Source organism: Heterocephalus glaber, unplaced genomic scaffold (assembly GCF_053883595.1).
Source record: "Heterocephalus glaber isolate CG9 unplaced genomic scaffold, H.glaber_assembly_v1.0 deba00000281, whole genome shotgun sequence".
Classification (NCBI taxonomy): domain Eukaryota; kingdom Metazoa; phylum Chordata; class Mammalia; order Rodentia; family Bathyergidae; genus Heterocephalus; species Heterocephalus glaber.
Window position 1 is genome coordinate 35,654,299 of NW_028258139.1, and position 25,740 is coordinate 35,680,038.

The window sequence follows — 25,740 nt, forward strand, 5'->3', positions numbered from 1 at the left end:
TTTTGGCTATATTCTTCTGCTGCTAACTATTTTAAGCTTTTTTTCCATCGGGCAACCGCTTCTAAAATCATAAGCACAAAGGCTTGGCAGAGGCCAAAAGAAAAAATGCAGTCCACAGATTTGTTTCTTCTGTTTTCCCAAGACAGAAGCTTAGGAAAAAAATGTGCCCTCAAATTTTGTCACTATGTAGCTGTCAGAAAGAGCCATTCTGTTCCTCAACTTTAAATCCATCTTTTGTGCTACTGGGATGTTGTGTAGCTCCAGGAAGTTACCAAGCGGCATCACAAGTGCTCAGATTGTATCCAGGCAGAATAATCTGTCAATCAGGAATTTTAGTCTCAATTGGATGGCAGGTTTGGGGCCAACTTGGACAAGCATACAGGACAGGTTTCACTTTTCTGCCAAGATCACTTCCAGGACATTGGCTAATTAATTATAAAAGCTTTTTCAAAACAACTTTGAGCCTGGCAACCTTTTTTTTCTACCCAAACAGGAAAAACAGGTTAAAAAATAAAGGCCCAGGTTCACTGTGTTAAAACAGGTTTGTTTGTTTTAAAAAGGCCTGCATTTGCCATAACTTCACCTTATTTGCAAGTGTACTCTTTCCCCTTGTCCTAAAAAGAAACAGGATTTGAAATTACTGAAAGAGTAATAGAAACTGGAGATTAGCTTGAATTTTTCCTCTATCACTAGTTGTAGAAGAGGTGACAGGTCAGTTAGAAAGCTCCTCCTCCAGCCCTTGGGTAAAAGAAAAATAGAGTTTCTTCTTCCCTTTTGAAGAATTCATTGGCACAATGAGATACAATTTAGAGAAATGTTCTTACAATGGTAGAGTCATTAACCCTCGTTTGCTGGCTTTGAAAACAGAACAAAACTCTTGGATTAAATCTTCTGTCTTCCTCTCAACATGAGCCTTGATGTCCATGTGAGACTAGTAATGGGCAGTGGAGATACTGTTTTTAAGGACCCAGGCACACAAATTTAACAACAAATCATGATGTGCAAACATATTTCTTCTACTTCTAGAATCAAAATCTTATGTAATTTGCATCTTAAACCATCATACAATTTCTTCATATGCCTAGATATGAAGAAGAAACCCAAGAAGGTAAGAAATTTCAGTCAGCATTTATCAGCTGTCTGTTGGCTAATTCTGATTAGAGGAGAGGTATCCTTAATAAAAAAAGGCTTCCTCAAAAGCCCATCAGCCAGACAAATCTAACCATAATCAGTGTGTTGCTTTGCCCAACTTGAGGATCCCTGGCAAACAACATAAGCAATCACCATTGCTTGGTAAATATGGGATGGAGCCAACATGTATACAATACTTCTGAAGGAAATTCTAATGGCCCCAGTTCTCCCTCTTCTGCGACAGGTGTATACCCACCAGTGCGCCTAATATTTAAATGATCCTCTCCCTGGGAGAAGAGGAATCCATGTCAGCATTTGAAGGAGGACCAGCTCAAGGACTCAAGAATTAATCTCAAGGTAAGGATGGAGAAAAGATACTAGGTCTGATCAAAACAGAGTCCTCTTCCGGGGAACACAGATAAATCCCTGAAGAAGGAGAACAGCACATTTCAGAGGAGAAAACAGGGGCAAAGGATTAGTTCCAAAGGTTTTTACAGCAATCTAGAGCTGATGAAGGCCCTATCAGTACAGTGCTGGTTAAGAAGGAGAAGGTAAAAAGAATCCAAGGGCCATTTCACAAGAAAAAGTGTAATTTCACCTTTCCTGTACTTTTTAGAATTTACCAAAGCCTATAAACTTCTGTCATTACTACAAGTGCTTTCAGTTAAAGAGGAACACTGTCATAAATATTGCTTTTTTTAGAAAAAATAGTGAAGTGAGAAAAGAAGAATCTCAAAGCCATCTCTTAGGAAAGGGAGGGAAAGAATGAGGTCACACAAATGACACACAATTAACATGTCAAGCATGAAGCAATGAGAATCGTATTCTTCTGTTACATCACAGAAGAAAAAACTAGTTATAAGAGCAAGAATCACGTACTGGATTTTCTAAACTGAGCTGTATGTTGTTTCAATTTAACAAAAGAGAAAACTACTGTCTGACCTAGAGTTAGCCAGTTTTGAAAAAATTAACAAGACCAGACTTTTGTGCTTTCCTTTTCTTTGCTCTTTCCAACATAGAATACTTTCTACTACCCTGAGGAAAAAGGCTAAGATTGCCATTGTTTTCTAGAATCATTTTTAAAATATGCTACTTTTATTTCTTTGACACTGAGGGTTTTTTAATCAGGAAGCATCCTTTTATAATATCAACATACTACATTCTTAAAATCTGTCTCCAGATACCCACCCAACTGGGAGAAAGGCCATGTTTATGTCACATTCTTTTCAAAAGAAAGCAAACAGATTCAAAAGCTGCTTGCTCTTCATTTCAAATAGGCTACTTACTATATGTATCGATAGACAAATAGCAGAGTGAGACAACTATCACAACCCTTGCTTGATGCATCCCCCTAAATTAATTCCAGGATTTTTTAGCCCTTTATAGTTCATAAAATGTCATTTAATCCCCGCAACAAACCTAAGGAAGATATGTAAATATGTAAATAGGAATAGGTGGTTAAAACTGCCCAGGTGAATACATCTGAAAAGACTGGAGTCACGGTTCAAATTCCGTGCTGACCCCAGAACAGCTAGTGTATTGCTTCCCTCCCCTCCCAGAAAGTGCAAGCTCAGGCTCAAACACGATGATGGTCCATAGCCTTTCCTAGCACCTCCAAGAGACACATTCAGCCTTACATTGCAAAATGGTGAGGATCCTTTGCTTACCTGGTCCTTCTCTGGCTTATCAGAAATGTCATTCAGACTGGAGGAAGTCAGGTTCCTATGGGTCATGGCTGGGCTACCTGGAAAAACACAAGTGAACTCTAAGTAAGGACTTCTTTGCAGAAGACACAGTTTGATTTGCACACTTCACAGACACTACTGGATGGCAATGGGGATGATGACAATGCTTTTAACCACATCAAGATTCTCCTGTAGAGTTTTCCAGAATCCAGGTTGGAGTGCAAACATGGTTAAATGGAAGAAGGCAAAGGCCCAAATATTTTTAAGTTTTATTGCCTGATTTTGTTTGAAGACAAATTAAACTTGAAAAAAATATCTTCTAAAACAATAAGCATATAAATTTCCAATGATGAATGTCATTATATTGTATACCTAAAATGTACCAATGATTAGAATGAATAATTGATAATGCAAAATAGGAAGAAAAGGTCCAAAAGGGTAGGGGTAGTAGGAGGGACAGGGGAAAGGAAAGAAGGGAAAGGAAAAATGATGAGAAATGGAAAAAATGGAAATAAAGTCTTTGTAAATAGGGAAGGGTGAAGGGGGTGAAGGGAGGGCTAGGAATGGGGAAAAAATAAGAACCAAGATACATTATGTAAAGGTACAATTCCCAATGAGAAATGTAATTGTGTTGTATACCTACAATGTACCAATAAAAGAATTTAATAAAAAAAAAGAAAATAACTCTTGAAGTGATTGAGGATTATATCTGTTTATCATTTTAAGTTATTTATGTAAGTACAATTTATTTCATATTCTAATAATAGTCAGTTTTAAAACTCTTAAAAAATCTTTTGATATAGAGTTAATAGCTGTGTTACGTGATCTGTTAATGGGTTTGCTTATGCTACCTAATGCCAATAGTTTCATGAGATAGTAAAAGGCTTGCTTGCTTCTTTATAAAAACTAAAGTGCTATTATTTTAGTGTCTATCTAGTCTTTGTTTAAATTGAGTATTTAAAATGAGTTTTTATTTTTAAACCTCTTTGTTTCTAATAAAACTCCTTATAAGTTCAAAAGCAATGATTTTGGGTATTTCCAACCTCAAATATATTATACATGTGTGTTCTTTTTTAGATATCCAGTGGTTACGTCAACATATGAAAGTTTGAGGCACAAATATGATTGAATAACAATTTTTAAATACTGGTGATCCACTGGCATAATTTTATGATATAAAAGTTATGTTTCTGTTATAAATTGATCATATATATTAACAGTATAACCTTTGAATAAAATGTTTCTAGAGACAGTTTATTGTAAAAATACTTTTTAAAAATTGTAATACACAAAAACAATGTCAAAATCTATTTGAAAGAATAAAGCTTAAGATAGAGATCTGTTCTTAATAAAATTGAAAGCAAAACTATTTTAAAAGGCTACAGATTTGTCAAAATAATTTATTGCATTTTCTATTGCATTGTTAAAATTAAATGTTGAAATAAGTAAGTCTTTAAAAGTTAAAAAAAACTATAAGCATAAAAATAAATTTTCTTCCAGTTTGGAATCCTTTATGCTACTACCTTTTCTACCTGCTAATCTATCAAGTTTCTTTTTCTCTTTTAATGGCTTGGAGAGACCACCTCCTCTCTCATCACCAGCACAGCCAGAATCATGATATAAGCTGGGACTTGTCTCCCCAGCCTTGCCAGCCCCGGCCAGAACACTGCCCTCTCTGATCAGCCAGAAAAGCCACCTGCTTTCCTCCTGTGGTGGACACTTCGATCACCATAAGTCTTTCTTAGTGGGTATGTGACCCAGAATCCTCATTCTTTGCCTTCAAAGCTCCCTTTTCTCTCTGCATTCCCATTTGCCAGTCTAAAATAAGCATACCCATTCTTCCTCCTTAACACATGAAATGTCTCCTTCAAGTCAAAGGCCGAATTTCACCAGGAATACTACGGGAAAAACTAATTTTCCCAGCAGGATAGCAAGCCAAGGTAAAATGTATTAGAGATCTAACCTAATTACTCTTGACACTTATATACAGATAGAGAGAAGGGAAATCTAGAACAGCCACAGACCACTTTCAGGTAGGCCATGTCAAACAACAGAATACTGAACTTTCGTTCTACAGTTGGACCTGCAATTTCTAGGCTTACTAAGCAAAAAAGTAACTTTTTAAAGCCAGGGTCTTTGACCCAGCCCTGCAGGGTGCTGAGCAATGCATTCATTATTAATCCTCAGTGATCCCACTCAGGCTAGTCTTCACAGCAAGAGGACAAGGGTTGAAAAGAAGCATGGAAGTTCAAACCTACCTTCACCTGGCTTCCAAATCATTCTTTAGATTACAGACTTTAATTCTTTCAGATAGAAACTCCAACACATAATTTTATAAGATTAAAGTCTACTCCTAATAGGTTAATGTCTATGTAATAGCAGCTCTTTAAATAATATAACTACCTTTAACTACTAGATCAGAAAAATCCTTTTTCTTGAGCTAGAAAGACAGGGTATTTTCCACTCTGCTGCATGTCACTGAGTAAGCATGGCCTAGATCGCTTAAATCCTCTACCTGGTAGGGTGTTTTTTTCTAGGAAAATTTGAGCAAGAGGCATTATTAAAGGAAAGTAACATCTGAAAAAGCACTTTATAAGCAAAATTAAAAGAACCCCTTTGAAGGTCACATTTTCTGCTCTGAACCAAATACTAGATTTTCAGTGTCCATTCAATATAAAAGACATCAGAGACAAACTTGAATGCCTCTAAACAGTGCTGAGATTAAAACTACTAGAAAATGATGAATAGGTATAATTTTGCACTTCACATTAAAAAAAAACCTGTTATTTGGAGTGAATGAACATTTTGTCTGAATAAGTGAATTATGTGTTCCGAAAGCAGTGAAGCCTTAGCAATCTTGACCATATTTATAAGTTAAAATCTGCTACTGTGGATGCATAGATCAGATTGATTTCTAATTATCAAATCAATTGTATGTAAATGGCAGTATTAAAATAACTTGAAAGCAGTTTTTCATTAAATAAATTAACTGAGCCACAGCCTAACTATATTGATTTTCTTTGGAAAATCTTTATGAACACCATTAAGGTATATTTCAGCACAATCATTGTCCCAATTGCTGCAAAACCTGAATAGGTAAAAGGCAGCTGAGTATAGTTCTTATGACAATGATAAACTTGACTGCTGTGACGAGTTTGCCAAGAAGCCTCGTATATGGTCTCATTATTTCTCTCATTTCTGAAAAACAGTTATAATATAGCAATCTGTATTTATGCTATATGGGAGGGCATAGGTTGAAGGAAGATGCAGGAACCAGGTAAGAAAGAAAAGGCTGGTATTGAGAAAAAAATCAAATCTATTGTCCCTCCTAAACTGTCTCTGGCTACCATTGAAAAAGTAATTAATACTAACAGCTTCACTAACATTTTACTCTGTAAACTGTACACTGTATCAGCTTAGAAGTCAGCAGTTCCAGGAACTAAGCAAAATGATCTGCACCCTTCGAACTCTTCCCAGCTTCTTCCCTATAATGTTTCCCATACCCAGTCTCCAACACCTTGCAACAAAAACAAGAGCTCCTGAGGCTCTAAATCTCAGGTTCCCAAAGTGCAGTCCCTGGGCCAGCAGCATCTCACCCGCTTTGCATCATAGATTAGACATGCAAGTTCCTGAGGCTCACCCCAGACCAGTTCTGTAAAACTCTGGGTGTGGAGCATAGTAGCTTAGGAGCATAATAGTGGGTTTTTGCAAACCTTCCAAGTGTTTCTAAAGCATGCTAATGAGTGAAGACCACTGCTCAAAATACAACAGCCATCTTCACAGGATGTGCCTCACTCTCAACCTGAAGTCAAACGAGCACATGCAAGTTGGAATCGCTAGAGGGGAACCCTCACAGCTTGGCCCTCTCTAAGCCCCTGTTTTATTAAGCTACGCTGCCTCAAGCAAATCAGTCGGTTCACATCTTTGCCACAAAAACACATGAAAAGAATATTCAGTTTTCCCTCTGAATCTTTACCTATCCAATCATATACCTATCCAATTTGATCCACTTTGTTTTGGAAACTCACTATTTGACCAACTTTTTCCAGCAACATGTTACTCAAATCAAAGAAGAACCAGCCAGAGCCAAAAGAGATTACAAACCAGATTATATGTGGGAATCAGAAATGTGTGTATAGATTTAGGCAAACTCAAGAAGTTGTTACACAACAGGCACCTAACAACATTCTATCGTGCCCATGTTGGAATTGGCACACAATAAGACACATTGTCAGAACAAAACAGTGCTCTCTGGTTAGAGTTGTGACCTACAATGTAAATTCATTATAGTACAGTGAGTACTATAGGGGATCTGCAGAACAATGTCACTTGGGATGTTAATTCTTGAGCAGATGGTGATCAAGTCAAAGCTACCATTAGTGAGCCATGTCCATCTAAAACTCAGGGTATATAAACGTCTTATGATTGTTCTTGGCCCAAAGAAACTATTTTTTCTCGTTTGATTTTTAAAAGAAAAGAACCAATCTCAAGTGCATAGTCATAATTAATTTCCATATCACCGTTTTCTGGCCATAAGGAAAAGAAAGCTTTGGAGAATCACATTTTCAAGCAGTTTCACACAATCAAAAACAATTTCATTTTCAAAGTACCCTTGGCAGGTACATAGTGTTTCTATAAAAATTAATCACATTCTGTACTAAGTTTAAAAATTGTTTTATTCTTTAGCATACCTGTAGCAATTCATAAAGTCTTCTGCAATTGTGTCTATCACATACAATAAAAATGGGTGAAGAGAATTTACAGCATAGGAGAAAGATGATATTTAAATGTGGTCATAAGACATGTAAATGGGTATGGAATACAATGTCATAAACTTCCCCCTGCCTCGTACCTCATGATGAGGCAATAGAGAGCATGGAAGAAGCTAAAACAAAAGTCTCATGGCCTATAAAATATACTAGGTTCCCAAGAATAATTTAATATGAAATGACATTTTCAACACAAAAATAAGTAAGGTAACTTCCATAAAACAGACATGTCAATGAATCTGCCTGTTCATGTAAAAGTCCATAGGTATAAGTCTTATTTATACTGCTTGGAACAACAAAACTAATAATAAATTACTTTCAGAAACATATATGTACTAGAGTTTGGATGTAGAAATACCCACAAAGGCCCACCTGCTGAAAGCCTAGATCCCAGCCTGTGGCACTAACGAGGTGGTACTGGTGTGACGTTCAAGAGGGCAGCCTCACAAATGGAAATGAGGACCAGGTCTTTGCAGGCTGTGTACCTGGAGGGCTCTTGAGACTCCTGCCCCTTCTTACCCTTCCCAGATATGCCCCAAATTTCACCATGAGGTGCTGCGCCTTGCAGGCTCAGAGCAACAGGACTGTGCACGAGGCCCTCTGAAACCATGAGTCAGAACAAACCTTTCCTGTACCAGGTGTTTATCTCAGGTATTTTGATCCAACAACGGAAATCTGATGAACATGGCATGTTACTGTGTTCTGCACTCCCAGTAATACTCCCCCACCACCACCCTCCCATTTTATTGACAAAATGGACCTGCTAAAAGATGTCTACATCCAAGACTAATGGTCAACTGATCTCTCTGACTACCCATTACTTTAACTGACATGTTTACCTAGTCTTTATATCAACATTGTGAAGTCAGTATTATTATTACCACTTTATGGATAAACAAATGAACTGCAAGGAGGCTAAGTGGCAGTAAGAAAATATAAACAGAAAATAATACAATCATAATTGAAACTTGGATTTCTTCATACCAATTCTACCTCCTCTGTGAAGAAAACTGAGAAAATAACTCACTTGGGATGCTTACAATCAGTCTGACTTTACCAAGAGTGGCTTGGTTTTCCATGGCAACAGGTTATCAAGAGCTCTCTCCACCCAAAATCATAAAACAGGCAGGTTAAGACCCCAACACATTCTCATCCCACCCTCTAAATAAAATACAGAAATATTTAAAATGTAAGTGTTAGACTAAGGAAAGCTAAAACTAGCATCGGTCATTAGGAACGTTTGAAAGAATTTTATAATTAACAAAACCAGTGTGGGTATTTTTGCTTTTTCATTTCTATTGATTTTGGTTGAAAAATTTTTTTGTTTGCTTGTTCATGACTATCACAGTTCTACTCCAAGAGCTCAGGGCCATAGCCCTTGTTCTGTTCTGTTCACAGGTACTGGCCTCGGAGCCTGGTATGACAGGCGCTTCATAAATATCTGTGAATGAATAATTAGAGTAAAGTCATCTGACGTCCCTGGGAGTTGCTACTACAGACATGGTCATTCAAAGCTCGTTTCCTATGAAGTGGATGCTATGTGCACCTCCACGAGCCTTCAGACTTGGAAAACCTGAGCACAAATAAGAAATTTGTAGCTGGCCCAGAACTAACAGAACCAAAGGACTCTGCCAAGCTGGCCAACAGCCAATTCACCAGCAGTAGGCACAGGGGTCAGGCAAGAAGCGGGAGAAGTCTGACAAAGGAAGCCCTGAGGTGAGGACTCAGGAGAAACAAAGCAGGTGTCGGGGCAAGAAGAGTTCTGGGGCTGTGGAATGTGGGGGAGGGAAGACAGAAATAAAATGAAGCACAGGACTAACTCAAGGGGAGCAAATCTGGAGGAAAGAAGACATCAAAAGATCCAGATAACTATCAAGTATGTGAGTCAAGTTCAGCCAAAAGCTGTAGTAGTTCCTAACATACAGGCAAAGAGGAGGGAGGAGGCAGCCTTGGGCAGCTTGGGAGAGCTGTAGGCATGAGAGGGTGGAGACAGCAGCACAGCGCCAGCCGGGCCACCAGACACTGTGCGGAGGCCTTGCCAGCCATGCCCTGCAATAATCCATGTATCTCCACTTCCTTCACTCTCATTTGTTTTTTCCATTTTCTCGCTACTTTGTGAACTTTCCCCAAGATTCAGTTTAGATCCTAGACATGCAAAGTCTGTTTTTCCCACCTCCTCCTTCTCCTCCCCTTCCTCCTCTTCCTTTATGTGTGTGTGGGGGGCGAGTTAATTGGGGATTAAAACCAGGGCCTTCACACCAAACTATATCCCCAGCCCTTTCTTAGTTTTTATTTTCAGACAGGGTTTCACTAAGTCACTATTGCCTGAGCTGGGCTTGAAATTGTAACCCTCCTGCCTCAGTCTCCCACAGTATGTCTCTTATGATTCTTTTAAATTTCAACTTGCAACCACAAAACTCCAGAATTCTTTGTGATTCCCATCCTAAAAATATGGCTCTGAATATTTGTTTTATTGAGATTTAAAGATAGGAAATTCTTAAAAAGTATGTTATCCTCTCTTTCTCTTACTCCCCCCTCACACACACAAAACATCATAAAATTAACAATAAGTTGAGGGAGCACTTAGAAGCAGACATGAATAAAAATTTTACTAAACAGAAAAGTCCCTATAAAGCATCTCAAAGAATCTGTGGTCCTTATGATTACAAGTATTCATGACTCTATCATAGATCTCTTTCTGTCTTGCATGCACATCTACATGTAGGAGCACATATATACACATAGACACTCATGAACACACACAGTATAAAGATGGAAAAAATAATTATTTCATCCAACACATATAGGTGGACATATATAAAACAAATTATGACCTTATCGCACAAAAATAGAAAGACAAAAGAGAAGTTAACTGCAGCAATCCTATGCTAGCTGGTAAAAGGATAAATAGGAAAGCCTAAAAATGGTAGAATATGAGAAACATAAATAAACACCTTTCTACATTCATTCCAAATAGGCCCTGACCCAAAGTGATTTTAATTAAATGTCCCCAAGGAAGTTAAAGAAGAATTTCATTAGGTTCAGCAGCCGCATCACTCCAAGAGCGGGACATGTACTAGTGTGTGTTTGGTAAGTCTGCCTTACTCTCCTGCATCCACATATAGACACCAGATTCAAGATACCGGACAATTTCACCAATCAGATTAACGGCAGAATTCTCAGATTGGATAAAGTATCTAAATTTAAAATACTTTAAGAAAGCAACCAATTCAGACTGATAAACTTAGCATATGACATAGTAAATGAGCTTATCTTTTTAACCTTCCTAGATACTTTTAAAAAAGAATGAAGTCACATCAATGAAAGGAACTGGCAAAAGACCAGCAGAGACAAGAGACTTCAAAACCTTTGTAAAAAGAAAAGCAAATAGAGTAATAAAACCTAACACTATTTATACTATTTAGAAGTTTCAATGTTAAATAGGCAGAGAGGGGCAAAGTCAAAAAAATAGATTTTCCCTGGACAACTCTGAAGAAGCTTCAGACCAAGAGACAGCAAGTAGAGCCCAGACAGAAGTGAGATGCAGGTTGGAATGAATGAATTCACAAAGCTCTCATGCTCAGGAAATTTAACTGCAGTGGACAGAATACCTAGCAGCCACCAAGGTGTTTACACCAAAAGGTGCTACTAAAGAGGAATTCAGGAAGGGTAAAGGTAATTGTGCAGCTGTTTGTAACTCAGAGCAAATCCCTCTACACTCTGCAATTGAAAGGGCCCCTGGGGACAGCACTTCCTGCTGTGCTAAAACCAATGTTCTTTTTAATATAAATAAACAGTTGAGGAAATTCAGACATTTAAGAGAAGCCCAAGACTCATACACAGCATAAAGAAAACATGTGAAAAAAATCATATCATTTAGAAAACTTAAAAATTCTTCTTAGTCTTCAGAGATATATGATATGATGTTGAGACAAGATGTTATGAAAAACACAACAAGGAAAAGCTTTTAGAATAGACAAACAATTCCTTGAACTATATGTATACATGTATATATTATCTCAAAAATGAAATCTCCCAATAACAAGACAATCTTCCAAAAAAACTAAGGGAAGAGGGAAGAAAGCCAGAAAACCCAATGTCTGATAGTTAGGAGTTCTATTGAGCCAGAACAAAGAAAAAGGAGGAATGAACATTATGATATCACTCCAGAGATGAAGGATGTGTTTCTTCAGATTGATATGGGGGAAGAGATGTAACTCCCAAACCTGCTAGATATCGAAAACACGAGCTCGTGTTCTCTAAAATCAAAGAATGCTAGGAACAATGGAGGTTAAGAGTAGGAAAAATTTATTGGGAGAAAGAAAGCTTATGCCTAAGAGAGATGGAAGGGGGACAGGAAAGTGGGTTGCCCGCTCACCCCACTGTTCAAGGATGTTTTATACAGCAAAGCCATGTGGTGAGGCGGGTACAAAGTGGGACAAAACTATAAGACCCAATGGAAATTTACAAACTGGGCATGAGGTGGGACAAAACCATGACCAACCAGTAAGATTACAAGTACAGTCACCCAGGTAATATTGATTAAATGGGGATCAAATGGGAAGACAAGTCACATACGTGGAATTTCCCATTTAGAATATCAATCACTGCTATCTATCTCTAGGAGAAGTAGTACTTCATTTCCTTTTTATAATGCTAACCAGTGAATGTGCCTCAATTGTGCTCCATGTTAGCTCCTTGTTGTGTTGGCTCCTGGAGGGCTGGTCTTGTCTAACTGCACACAAGATATCTAATTAACTTACCTATCTGCAATAAGATCACAAGGGCCCTCAGGGAAAGGAAAACAAGCTGCTCAAAATTTAATAAGAAACCCAGTCCTATATGCAGATGAATCATTGTGAACCTTTGTAGCACCAAGAATGAAAAGAATATCCTAACCTTTTCTGTCTAGAATTAGACTAGACTAGAATTCTCTTAAGCAGCAGAAGCTAATATTTCCTAATGGAAGCTAAGGGAACCATGCTTTCAACATTCCAGAAGAAAACTATCTTCAACCACAAATTGTATACTCTCCCAAACTGTCAACTGATTATGGAAAAAGTCATGGAAATTTTTAGAAAAAAACTATTCTAAAAATGTTAATATTAATATACTTTTTCATATGAAGTTGCCTGACAATGTGATTTAGCAAATTCAGGTTATGTTCTCCCACTGAGGACAGCATCTCTGTGCTGAGGCTTCCAGTCTCTAGGGAGCAGGAGGAGGTAGAGCAGAGAAGGAAGCAACAAGGACAGGCTTACCAGAAGGCGTATCAGGTACTCTGTGGCTTACTAGTATCGGTGAAATACCAAAAGAGTGTGAGAAAATGGTAATAAGTGCTTTAAAATGCAACTTAAAGGTACAGCCAAACAAAGGTCACAAAAGACAATGTACTCATAGATCATTACATAGCTGTAAGGTGAACTATATTCATATAGTCATAATACAAATTCTATTTATGGGTTTCCAACACTAGAATCAACTGATAGGGGAAAGCACAGGATTTACTTATAAAGACAAGAAAATAAATGTAGCCAATATTGACAACAAAAACTAAAGAAGCAATGCCAGAAGTTGAAGGTCAGCAGGGAGGAGAAGTGTGAGGCAGAAAGAAAGCAAAATACTAACCTCCTCATCTCACAAGGGAAGGTGTCAAGTTCTGCTAACCCTTGCTCAAGACCACCAAAGTACCGGGTTACCATTTAGAGTTACAAATGCAATCTATAATGGAACTAAGAATAATAATGAAAGCATCTTTGAAGGAAGGAAAAGTGAACAAATGAGATAAATTTTTCTGTAAAAGATAAAATTAATAAATAATATCAAGACTGAAAAATCAGAAACAGCAAAATAAGGTTCTTTTTATATAGTGATATGAAGATAACCATGAAAACTCAGACAGAGAAAAATGAGACCATTGAAAGGGTTAAAAGTGGCTGATATAGGCCTGAAAGAGAAGATGAAGCAAAGTAGTTTGTTTATGTTAGAAATCTTCCTGTACTCTTCGAGTTCATAATATCTGTACAAAATACTTTAATAAAGATATATTACTATATCCCCTTATATTGTATTAGTATTAAATGCTCTTGTATTAGAAATACATAAGATGAAGTAGAAACATTATTGACTAGCAGCCAACCTTAAGAGATTTAATTAAGTCAAATTTTAATACAAACTTGGAAATCAAGAAATTTAAAGAGTATAACATAAACTTTAAATACTTTAACATGCTCCATGAAATACTATTTACACTAATTTTTTAAGTATGGCAAGAGAAAATTTCTCCGAGAGTGCCCTCTGAATTACCAGAGATTTTAATTTGAAGTTTTAGTTACCAAAATCCCTTATAACTGAAAAGTCTGAATATGTATAAGAAAGCAAAACGTTTAGCAAAATCCTACATCTGTAGCCAGATAAATATGCAGATGTGGATACAAATACAGGTGTATGTATAGAAATAGACCTAGACTTGGGACTTTCAAAGGTCAACAAGACAATTTCCAGACCTCTACTACACACATAGCCCTCCTCTAGAGTCAGGACTCTGGGAAGTGATTCAAATTAGTTTCACATGCAGTAACTCCTCACAGCCCTTGCAGGCTGCACAAGAGTGGATGGACGCTGAGTTCTCAGCTGCTACAGCTCCCCCACAGTTGTAGGGCAGTGTGCAAAGCTCTTCAGTGCGTTCTCGGAGGAGACTATGATCTTAGCTCATTTCAGTACCTGTTATTCTGATTGGAGGGCAATAATGCATACTTTTCTCCATTTACTACTGAAGTGGCAAATTGGTTGGATAAAAGAGCAAGTGAAAAATATATGAAGCAGAGATTTTTGAGAATGCTTCACTGGGTTTAGTTATGCAAGTTAAAAATTGCTTAAATCAGTGGACAAAGGTATGTCCTAAAACTTCATTTTCTGCTGAATTAAGATAAAGAGAAAAGCAGAGAAGGAGAAAAACACATCAAGCATAATCAAAATCAGTGTCACAACTTCAGCTTTGTAATTCCTCCAAGACAGCACTACTGGAATTTTCTCACAGCTGTACATTATCTCTGAACCAGAAATACAATACAAAGCACACAATAAGTTTAGATGTCCCACAGGGAAGATTCTGTGGAAAGTTGGGTGTGTTCAATTAGAGATGCAGCTCATATCACAGTGTCAAAGGACTCATGGAGTTCATCTAACTTTGTACCAAAGTATTTTCACCTACAACATTAGATATAGCCACTTTCCTAATAGCTACTTATATACTTTCGGTGGTAATAAACTTAGCACTTAATGGGGCAATCCATTTCACTGCTACATGTGATAAACTGCCTCAATGGCAATAGTGTTTCTGTGGATCAAAAGACAGTCTGTACATTACACTCAGTGTCAACAAAAGCACATACTAAGAAAGACCTGGCTTCCATTTAAATACACCTAACTTCCACTAGTCTTCTTAAAAATAATGTATATCTCACACGTTCCCAGGTTTAAGACTTCTCATGAATAGGGGTCCTTGTTTCATTTTTTACAATTCTCTCACATGAGACAGCAAGACCTTGAAGTCCTCATCCATCAAGAAGCTGGTATAAAGAGAGGACTATGTCTTCGTTAATGAGTATTCCCAGGCTGAACCTGGGAAAATCAAACGCTGTATAAGCAATCCTCTTGGAAAACATCAATGGTCTTTAAAACTTATATGCCATCCTGAATACTAAAACATCAGGAATCTCAAGCAAACATCTTCTTCACTGAAATGTTCATCCATAAGCTCTAGTTCTGTCCTCCAAAGCAACAAAGCAAGGTCTGCTTTTCCATATTCATTAGTATGAAACCAGCTCTCAGGAACCAACTAAGTATGCCCATGGCTCCACCTCCAGTTATCTGATCATCTCCTAGACCAACTTTAGGCTTTCGTTTTCCTTCTGCAGCTATGCACCAATTTCTACAAGCACTTCTCATCCTGCTCAAGATAAGCTTTGCTTATCATGAACATTACTCTTCCCTTAATTAAGAAAATGAAAAACACAAGTGTAACTGGTAGCCCTCTGAAGACAAGGACTATGTCTGCCTTGTTTGTGGTATATTCCCAGCATGTGGGAAAGATATTACTCAAAAAATTAAGTGAATGAATGGACAATCTAAATAAAAATAACACCCCAAAATTCTGTCACTACACCTGGAAAAAAATCAAATTATTACCAGTAAAGAGGGAAGGAATCTTCCCAGTCCAATATCATAATAACCACTCTTACTGAACACCATAGTCACAATCATCGACATTATTACAAATAATAACAACCTATATTGCCTGACCAACTAGCTAGGTATGAAATGTTCCTTTCTTACAGGTTCTAGGTAATTTCCTAAAAATTCAGGCAAAAGTTATTCAATGATATTCTTTGGAAATTGGGAAATGATTCAATCTTGACATCTATAGCAATTCTTTAAACTCAGACCCTAGCCTAAACGTGTGTTAGAAAAATCAATTTTTAAAGTAGACATTTTCTGAGGGGAAAAACTGTCTTATTATTACATTTGTCTGGTTATTCCTTTAAAAAGATGCTATTAGTCTCCTCTATATCCCCCTAACAAGGCTGTAAATACACTGCTTTGGAGCCATACTTACAACCTGCAAAATACGGTGTAGGATACAGCTCTTACTGAAGCACAAGCTGATCATAGCTCATAGCAGTTTGTTTGCTCCAACTGTTTTCTGGGGCTGATAAGAAGGAGCCTTAGAAAACAGAAATATCCCAGAAAATTATAACTTGTGATGCTGGCTTATTGCCTCTCATTGAAGCAGTTGTATGTTCTTACAATCCCAAAATGCCAAGTCACCAGTGTCCACACCTCTGTCAGCAGAATCTTGCTGCAGAGAGAGCCACTGAAGAGCACAGAGACTGGCAAGCAGAGGGAGGAGTCTAAAGGAAGTCTCTTGGGTCTGCAAACCTAAGGTCAACCCTAGCCACCCACTTCCTGGGCAGCTTCAAACACTCCCATCAAACACGCAAGATTGTAGTAAAATAACAACCTCAGACCTTCGTGGCTTCACCCAAAAGTGACTTGTTTCTCACTCATGACAATGACTGGTGTGGAGTGACTAGGGGTCTGGCTCTGCATCTCTGCCCCTGTGCCAGGACTCAGACACACGGAGCAGCTACTCTACAGCCTAGCAGGTTTGAGGGAAACAAAGCCAGTGAAGCACATACTGACTCTTGAAGCCTCTCCAGGGACTGACAGCCTTCACACTTCTGCTCACATTTCCCAGGCCAAAGCGTAGGCAAGCAAGTAAGGTCCTCATGTGTCCCCAGAAAGAGAGCCAGCTCTGCGTGAAGGGCCTTGGTGACTCCCATAAAATACATAATCTCACTAAGCCCAGTGCCCTCATCTGCACACAGGGCCAGTGATGCTCAGTGAACTCACAGGAAGGGTTTGTGGGAGCCAGCTTATGTAAATGCTAGCTGTAATAGTCACAGTTGCCCTGGTTGTGAAATCTTGGTCACAGAGAATGTTTCAGGCAGTAAGAATTGGAGCTCCTGGCTAAGGAGTCCAATTTTCAAATTCTACACTATCTGTATTTTCAGTTAAGTAGTCATTTAATCAACAAATTTATGAAGTATCTATGTCTCAGGCACTGTGTTAAGCCCTGAGTGATAAATCACTGTTTCTCCCAAAGAAGCCACAATCTATGCAAAAAAGAATCACAATTCAGGCCACATAGTCCCTAACATCACCACAACCACCAGAGACAGAGATGATGGAGATAGAGATAGAGATAGAGATGAGATAGAGATAGAGATAGATAGATGATAGATTGAGATAGACAGATGATTGACAGAGACTGAGACAGAGATTTAGACAGAGACAGATGATAGAGATGGTGATAGATAGATATAAATCGAGAGAGATGGATAGAGATAGATGACAGCTAGATAGATACAGATTGATGTAGATGATTGATAGATATTGAGATAGATACAGAGATAGAAGATAAACAGATGGAGAGAGAGATAAATGAGAGAGAGAGAGAGATGATAGATAGATATGGAGATAGATATTGAGATGGATGATAGAGATAGATAGCCAGCTACATAGATACATAGATAGATAGGTACCTAATTATAGAATCAAGGCAAATTTAAAATATTTGTCATCATTCCTTCTAAAACTTTGTTCAGAAGTCAAAACCAAACATGAAACTATTATGTAGAAGGTTTATCTCAAGGTAACAGACACTAACACATTACAGTTAAGTAAAACTGACATACTCTATTTCCTGTTTTATTTGTTTTCAGATTGACTAAACTCTTAAAGATGATCATAAAGATCTTCTTCATACCAACCTAGTGGGAATAAAAGAGATCTAGATGCAACCAATAGCAAGTAATACCATCGTGGCAAGGATCAGGTGGATGAATTGGTCCATTCCAACATTTATTGAACACCTACTAAGTGCATGACATGGCACCAGGGATAGAAAGATGAATGGTACGTGGTTCAGGTTCTTTAGGGAATTTGCCAATAAAGAAGGTGTGATGATAAATCAGTGGGGTTAGGAGGAAGATGCACTTTGGCGAGATGAGGGGAGAGGGTAAAAAAAGTTATGAAGAAATATCTGCTGGAGGAAACAAGAGGTTCGATGACAGGTTAAATTTAGTTACACTGAGTGGAGGATAGCTGGGACAGCATGATCGAGTAAGAGATAGACTGCAAAGCATGGAATGAATGCATGAACCTAAATTCCTTGAGTGTCTAGTACAAGAGCAGTTATTACACGATGATTAGGGAATTACGCAGAGACCAAGTCCAGGAGCACCTCACAAGCTAAAGTTAGGTTTGATCTTAAAATATTAACCAGATCAAGGACTGTGAGCTGGGGCCTAAAACTGACAGGGTTCTCACTAAAGGTTTTGAACAGAGGGAGTGGTGTATTCATACTTGTAACTTAGACGAGTTCTTGTGGCTGCTGCAAAGGATGGATTTTTAAAAGTGAGAATGGTGGTTGGAAAAAGAAGAGGTTCCTGAAATTGTCCACACAGAATGATAAGGACCTGAGGTAGAGAAGTTGTAGGACAGAGTCAACAGAAAGTGAAAAAGCAAAAGAGCTCAGAGGATGAAGGCACAGAGGAGTCTGAGATGACAAGGGCTACCAGCCTGGCAAGAGAACAGATGGATCTACTGAGATGGAGGTGCACTGAGAGGAACAGAGCTGAGAGCTGAGTTCCCAGGACAACTGTAAATATCATACACATTCAGCTCGCTGCAGAAAGAAAAGCCCTATTGCTGAAGATTCTTCCAGCAATTTTCATCAAAGTAAAATTCTACTATTTGTTGCCAAGAAGAAATTTCATTATTAACTCTGAAATTGATATCTGCAGCTAGAACATTGCATTTGCTTTTCGCCCTGTCTCTCTCACTTGAGTGTCCACAGACATACTAATTCACATAGATAGATCTTCACTTGTCTCCAATAATTGAATCCAGACATTGTTTGGTCTAATTAGAGTGATTATTGTATATTTGCATGAAAGATGCTCCATCAGTTTTCAATTAATCTAGTCTACCTCAGAAGTGCCCTGTAAAACTGCAGTCTCACCGGCTCGTTGGTAAACCTTGAACTGGCAAGCATAACTGGGCTCCATTATGAACAAACCCTCACCCTACCTACAAGAGTACACAGGGGAAGATTTTCTGCTCTCTGGGCTTGCATGGCTTCACAATGTTCTCAACCTTGCCACATGTTCCAAGATCAAGGATACAGTTCCTGTTGTGAGTGAGTGGTAGTCAATATTATCATACACCAAATGCTGCTGAACCTCCACCTTCTAGGCACAGGATAGCATAAATACTCTTTGAAGTTAGGTGTGGACACATGAATCCATGTGTCACTCATGTGACAGTGACATGCATCACTTCTGGGCACAAATTTAAGAGGCACCTGTGTGATACCGTAACTCTGGCTCACTGCTTCAGGGGTTGTGGAAGTACGTACTGAGACTAGATCCTGACTAAGGAGGATAAGCAGGGACCCCTCGAGAGCCACACTGGATATTTAGCAGCATGAGTAAGGAGAAAGCTTTTGTGGTATTAAGTAACTGAGATTTGGGGGGTTAGTTGTCACTGTAGCAAAACCTAGCCCATTCTGACTATTAGTCGCCATCAAAGCAGCAAAACAAAAGGAGATCAAGAGGGCATACTCTTCATCTTGGCTCTCACACATCACTCTGCTCAACAGTGTGCTCAGAAGGCCCAGGGGGATCTAAGTCTCACACATACACTAAATATCACTACTTAATGACTCATATTTAGTGCTTCAAGACTTTCAATCATTACCACTATGCTTTATCTAATGTGACATTTTTAACCATCTGGTTCTGCTGTTTGCTCGCTTAATCATTCTATACCGATTGATTTCTGCTATGAATAAAGCTTTCCAGACACAGTAGAATACCAATTATCAAAGTTCTTGGTCTCAGGACCAAAAAGAGTATTTAAACATAAAGAGTATTTATCAGGTTTTATTGGCCAGTAGTAAAATTGCATCTACTAATATTTACCATACCATAAATTAAAACCGCAATTTTAAAAAATAATTACTCATTCATTCACCTTAAAATAATAGTAAACACATTATCTGTGTCTTAGTTACTTTTCTCTTGTTGCTGAGACAAAATACCTGATACCCAAAATGAAAGCAGCAAGGGTTTATTTAGTTCACAGTTTGTAGAGGTTTCAGTCCTTAATCAGCTGACTCCAAGGCAGGGTGGCATGGCAGAGAGGTGTTGCAGAGGAGAAACAGCTCATGGCAGCAAAAGCAACAAGAGAACCTTAACAGCATCTTTCTGCCCCTTTTATTTTATCCAGACTACCAGGATTAGAGCGATGCCAAACCAATCAGTGTACTGGTTTAGTCATCACACCCCCTTAATCCCAGCATCACACACTCTAGATTCAGCCACCTCTGAAAAAGCCACCTATGACTGCATGAGGCTTTGCGGGGGAAAGCACATCTAAACCCAAACCATAACAATATGTTAGATGAGTTTTACGAAAAATAAATATTTTCCAAGATTAAAAAAAAACTTAATACATGGTCTTATGAAATACAATTAGATTCTTCTGTTTTCATATATGCTCAATCAATCTATTGAAATATATTGTTTTGGTTTAATTGAATAAAGAATTTTAAACCAGGATCTTTCACTCCCTCTGAAGAATATTGGGGATATGTAGGGCTTCTTGCTGTCTACTTTGAGAACCAGGACTACTTTTATGGGCCCTGAAACTATACAATTCTGTTGTTATAGCAAGAAAGTCACCATAAACAACACATAAAAACATTGAACATGGCTTTTTTCCTGTAAAAGTTATTTGTGAGACTAGAAAGGACTAGTCCATGGCCAATCTGCCAGTCCCTGAGACAGAAGGTACCTAAATGAGGTAGACCTGAGTCCTGCCCTTGAGAAATGCATATTGAAGAGAGGCAGTGATCTGTGTACTCCAACACTACAGTACAAAATCTAATGAGATAGATGTCACATGACAAACCTCAGAATGGTGCTTTCAGGGTTCAAGGTCAGAAAAAGACACCTTAAATTGGGAAGGCTTTACAGAGAATTATTGCCCTGCAGGTGGGCGAAGCTGTAATAGAGAGTCTGAGAGGAAGGACAGTATTCCAAATGGACAGATTGTTCAAGGGAAGGCACCATAAAAGGGAAGCACCTAGCGAATTCCAGTATTGGTAGATAGCTGCTGAAATGTCACACAGATGAAGGAAATACAGAGGTATGAAATGCTGTTTACTCAGCCTTGGGTCAGTGTGTGATGGGCCTTGAATGCCAGGCTGAGGTATTTGAGTGTGTCTGAGATGTACTGAGTGAATAGTCCTACATGAAAAAGTAACTTATCAATTGGTTGTGGTAAGATTAACTGGAAGGCAAAATGTAGGAGGTATTTGCATGCATTCATGCACTTGATTATAAACAGTGAGCCCACATAGCAGGTTATTGGATCAGATTGAGTAAGAGGAAATAAGACCTTGAACAAAAGCCCTAGGAAGAAGAGCAGAAAGAAAGCAGAGAGCAGCAAAACTACAGTGGAACATGGAACAGACTTAGCATGTCACTAAGGAGACGGGAATGCACACTCAAAGTCGACTCAAAAGTTCCCAGTTTGAAAAAAGGGGGGAAGATGATAAGGTGTAGGAAAGCCAAATAAAGTGACACCTCTGGTGAAGAAAGAAGAATGTGATTATATACACATTGTATCCCTATATTGTCAAGTACAAATTGAAATCTTCACAAATGCCAAACTCCTTTTGATGGCAAAAAAAAAAAAATCAAAAACCCTACTATACATCAGCAAACTGTCAAATTTTTTCCAAATCTTTCCTCTGAAATCTCTCCTATGTCCCCAATATTCTGAAATACAAGAGAATTTCTAAGTTTTATTCTTTCTCCATTGTTCTGTTGTCTTTCCATTTATAGCTATTTAAAATCAGCATATACTGTGTCATAGTGCACTGTCATTACAATATTAGATATCAAAGAAATAACTCACAAGACCTTTTTCAGAAACTCAGGATAAACTTTTGTAAGTGGGCAAGACTATCTGTATTTTAAGAACATTATGACTCGTTCTTGCATACCACATACTTTTTCTGAATGTCTTGTTAACTAAAAAAATCTGAAGATAGATGTCAGGATGCTGAAAGATTTTATTCCCTGCAGTCTTTTGAAAATTATAACTCTGAATGGCTGCAGTGAAGGAACTTAAGTTATACTTGGACCTGCATTGGTTTTTGAAGGCCAAAAACATATATGGAATGGCACAATAAGTGACCCAAATATTCCCATTCAATAACAAACCGACATCATGACAACATGAAGAAAGAAATAAAGGGATGGAAAGTAAAATGCTTGAAATCAAGAGAAAAATGCTTTACAATAAATTGGCTGGGCAATAAACAGCTGTGATGCAGTGGGTATTCTCTACCCCAAAGGAAGGCTTAGAAGGAGCCCTGGAAAACTAAGCTAAGAACATGATAGCATACCAGAAATATAGACAAGTCTTGGCCTATAACAAGTAATCTAGAAGTCTCCTAGTAAAACAGATCTTCACAGGAAAATAAGATGCATGGTGGGGGCAGAAATCTTAACTGGCACTTTCCACCACTATTTGCCTATCATTCACCTGGTAGAAAGCTCAGTACATGAGCTGTTCTGGATTCCTTCCTTTCTCTCACCCAACATTCAGTCAGTTGCCAAGTTCTCCCAATGCCATCCCCACAAGGTTTCTTGCATTATCCCCTCCTTTCCAAGCCTGGAAAGCCCATTCTTCTAAAGAGCACTTCAGAATGCATAATATGTACTACTATTCCACACTCTATAAACAAATGGTCTGATGTCCTACTCTCCGATGGCCTTACCATGCCTCTCTTAAATTGCTATAACCTAGGAGTTTTCTTCCGCTCTTTCCTCCCAACTGTACTATGTAACTAAAAGAGTAAGGGTTCAGAGAACAACTGTTGAATTGATCTTGTTAAGTAAACTGTCTGGATTTACCACTTTTCTAAAGAAATTCCAAATATTTTCAAGAAAATTGAAGGCAAGTGAGCTGGTGCACATGGGGAGGCTGAGCCAGAAGCTGGTAGATCACAAGTTTCAGTCCTGTCTACACAACTTAGGGAGACCTTGTCTCAGACAGAAAATTTTAAAGAGGCTAGGGATGTACCTCGGTGGTAGAATATCGCCGAGTTTGATACCACAAAAAAAATCAGAATCAGAAAAAATAATTTTTATTTAGTCAACAAATTCTCCAGAAGTTGAAAAAGGTGCAGTTGCTGGAACTGCTAAATTCCAGAAATGCTCCAGAAAGAAACTTTAAAAAATGTTAACCAAAAAAGTCCTGCTTAAAATGTAATACTTTAAATGTTAGTGTTAACTGTTTAGCCTGATTGTAGGATGAAACAACAATCTTGAGTTAAACCACGATGGTTTCAATAAAAAGAAAAAGCAATCTTACTTAATGATTATGCTTCAGGTAACATATTGAGTAAGTACCTGCCAGGCAAACACTGAGCTAGACCAGGTCTCTACCAACAGGTGTAGAAACTCACCAGACAGACACAGCACAACATGAAGATAGACACCAGGAATGTGCCATGCAGCTCAGCCTGAAAGTCTGACGCAGCTGACCCAGACCACCACTGACTGCAAAAGAACACGAGTATTTTCTAAGGGCTCAACTGATCCCAGCTGTTAGATGTCTACCTACATTCACAGATAAGCACTCAGAGTGAAGAGCCATTTGGGATCTCCCAGGATAGTGTATCTATGCTCTAATAATGAACCATTCAGGGTGGTATTAACCTGTCTTGAAAAGTGGAGGTGAAAGGTTTTTTTGTTCTCAGTGGTCCAGGCTAGATTCAGACCTGCCTGTGAGATATGTGAGAGAAAATCATTTTTGGTTTTGTTCCAGCTTCTAACTCAATACCTTGGCAGCAGCTGAAGTAGGAAAGAACTCCTAGTGCATATCTGCCTCAGGTGACAACTACAATAAGAAGTGCACAATAGGAAATGACAGAAGGTTACTTTGCACAAGCACCTTTAAAGGCAGCTTTTTAAAGGTAGTTATTCCTTCAAGTTGCAGTAGGCCTGAAAATAATCAGCTAAGAATATCGAAAGATCAACTTAATGGAATTTTGTTATAAACTTTGTTTTTTAGCTGATATTTTTGGCAGTTTTAAAAAAACTTTCATTAAGTATTAGAATTGATAATCAAATTCATCAGCTCAGGATGTACAGAAATATGAGGATCTTTTTTCAAATGAGCCATATTTACTTCTGCTTAAGGGCTTACCATGGTCCAGACAGCCACTAGTGAAAATGAAGTTGTTGGCTGCATATAATGAAATGTGGCATGTGAAGAAATGCTAACATTGTTGGTATTATACAACATCCACTGCCCTGGAGGACACAGCAAGAGACCCTGCACCTGCCCTAGTGGAGCTTTTTATGCAGCTGGACTAAAAAATACAATGAGAGACCAGACAATAGCATAAAACAATATATAGTGAATCCTCAGTCATCAGGCACCAATGTAAGAGTTATAGAACTTTTAGGCTCAAAAAGATCTTTTGTTTATAAAAACTATTTTATAAAGGAGATAAAATTTCATTTGGGCCCTACTGAATAGTTCTGGATATGTCTACTTAGAAGGACTCAAGGATGAGCAGGGACAGGGTGGATGTGTAGGATCTCGTACTTCAAAAGACAAAGGACAAACTGATTAGAGAAGGAATTCATACAGAGGAGACATGAACTTGCACATCTTTGTTATTCACCAGGTGTGTGTTTAGTTTATTGAATTGATAGCCATGGAGAAGCTGACAAGACTGTATACCAAAGATGACTGTCTAGGGAGATAATATACCACATAAATAGAAAAAAATCTTCTCGTCATTAAAATACATAGTTTCATGAAGGACTAGCTCAGGTTTTAGCCTTAGACTGATTTCCAAATAGTTGCTATTTTCCTAGATCATCAACAAACTCAACATTTTGGGCAATTTCCTTGATGTTTTATACACAAAAACACTTTCCACTCTGGACATCTGACACAAAATAAATAAAATTTAAAAAAAAAACTGTAGTAACTTTTCAAGCAATTCCTATAAGTGTTTTGCTAAAAATAGTAGTGCCCATATACTGAGTACCAAACTCTATGCTAGACAATTCACATTTTTCTGATTTAATTCTCACAACAATCCTATGTTGGTAAGATTCACCCAGTTTTATAGTTTAAAATCTAAATTTAAAAGAGAGAAGTAATTTGGCCAATCAGGAAGCCAGCAGTAATAGATCCAACATTCAAACCCAATCCTGCCTGACTCCAAGCAGCAGTATTTGAACTTCCTACATAAATTTAAATGCCCAAAAGGCATAACTAAGAAATATAAGAATTTATTAGAAGTAATGCTTGATTCTTGCAGTGAAAATCATGTGAATATTGGGACTTTACTGTATGTCAGATCCTTTGGCCATCTGCCCACGTGAATTTCCTACACTTCAACTTAAATAACACACCACCCACTGTCTTATAAATGAAACTATACTATAATGTTTGCATCTTGCCCTTGGCACTTATGAGCTCTGATTATGGAA

At 38.1% G+C, this 25,740-nt stretch overlaps 1 protein-coding gene across 9 annotated transcripts in view; it reads right to left on the minus strand.

The window, feature by feature from the left end:
- Slc4a4 (solute carrier family 4 member 4) overlaps positions 1 to 25,740 on the minus strand; it is a 393,201-nt gene that overhangs the window by 165,476 nt on the left and 201,985 nt on the right. For all 9 annotated transcript variants that reach the window (XM_087184461.1, XM_087184451.1, XM_087184464.1 and 6 more), the window contains one exon: positions 2,799 to 2,875. In XM_087184461.1, coding sequence (XP_087040587.1) covers positions 2,799 to 2,875 — 77 coding nt within the window. The remainder of the gene's footprint in view (positions 1 to 2,798; positions 2,876 to 25,740) is intronic.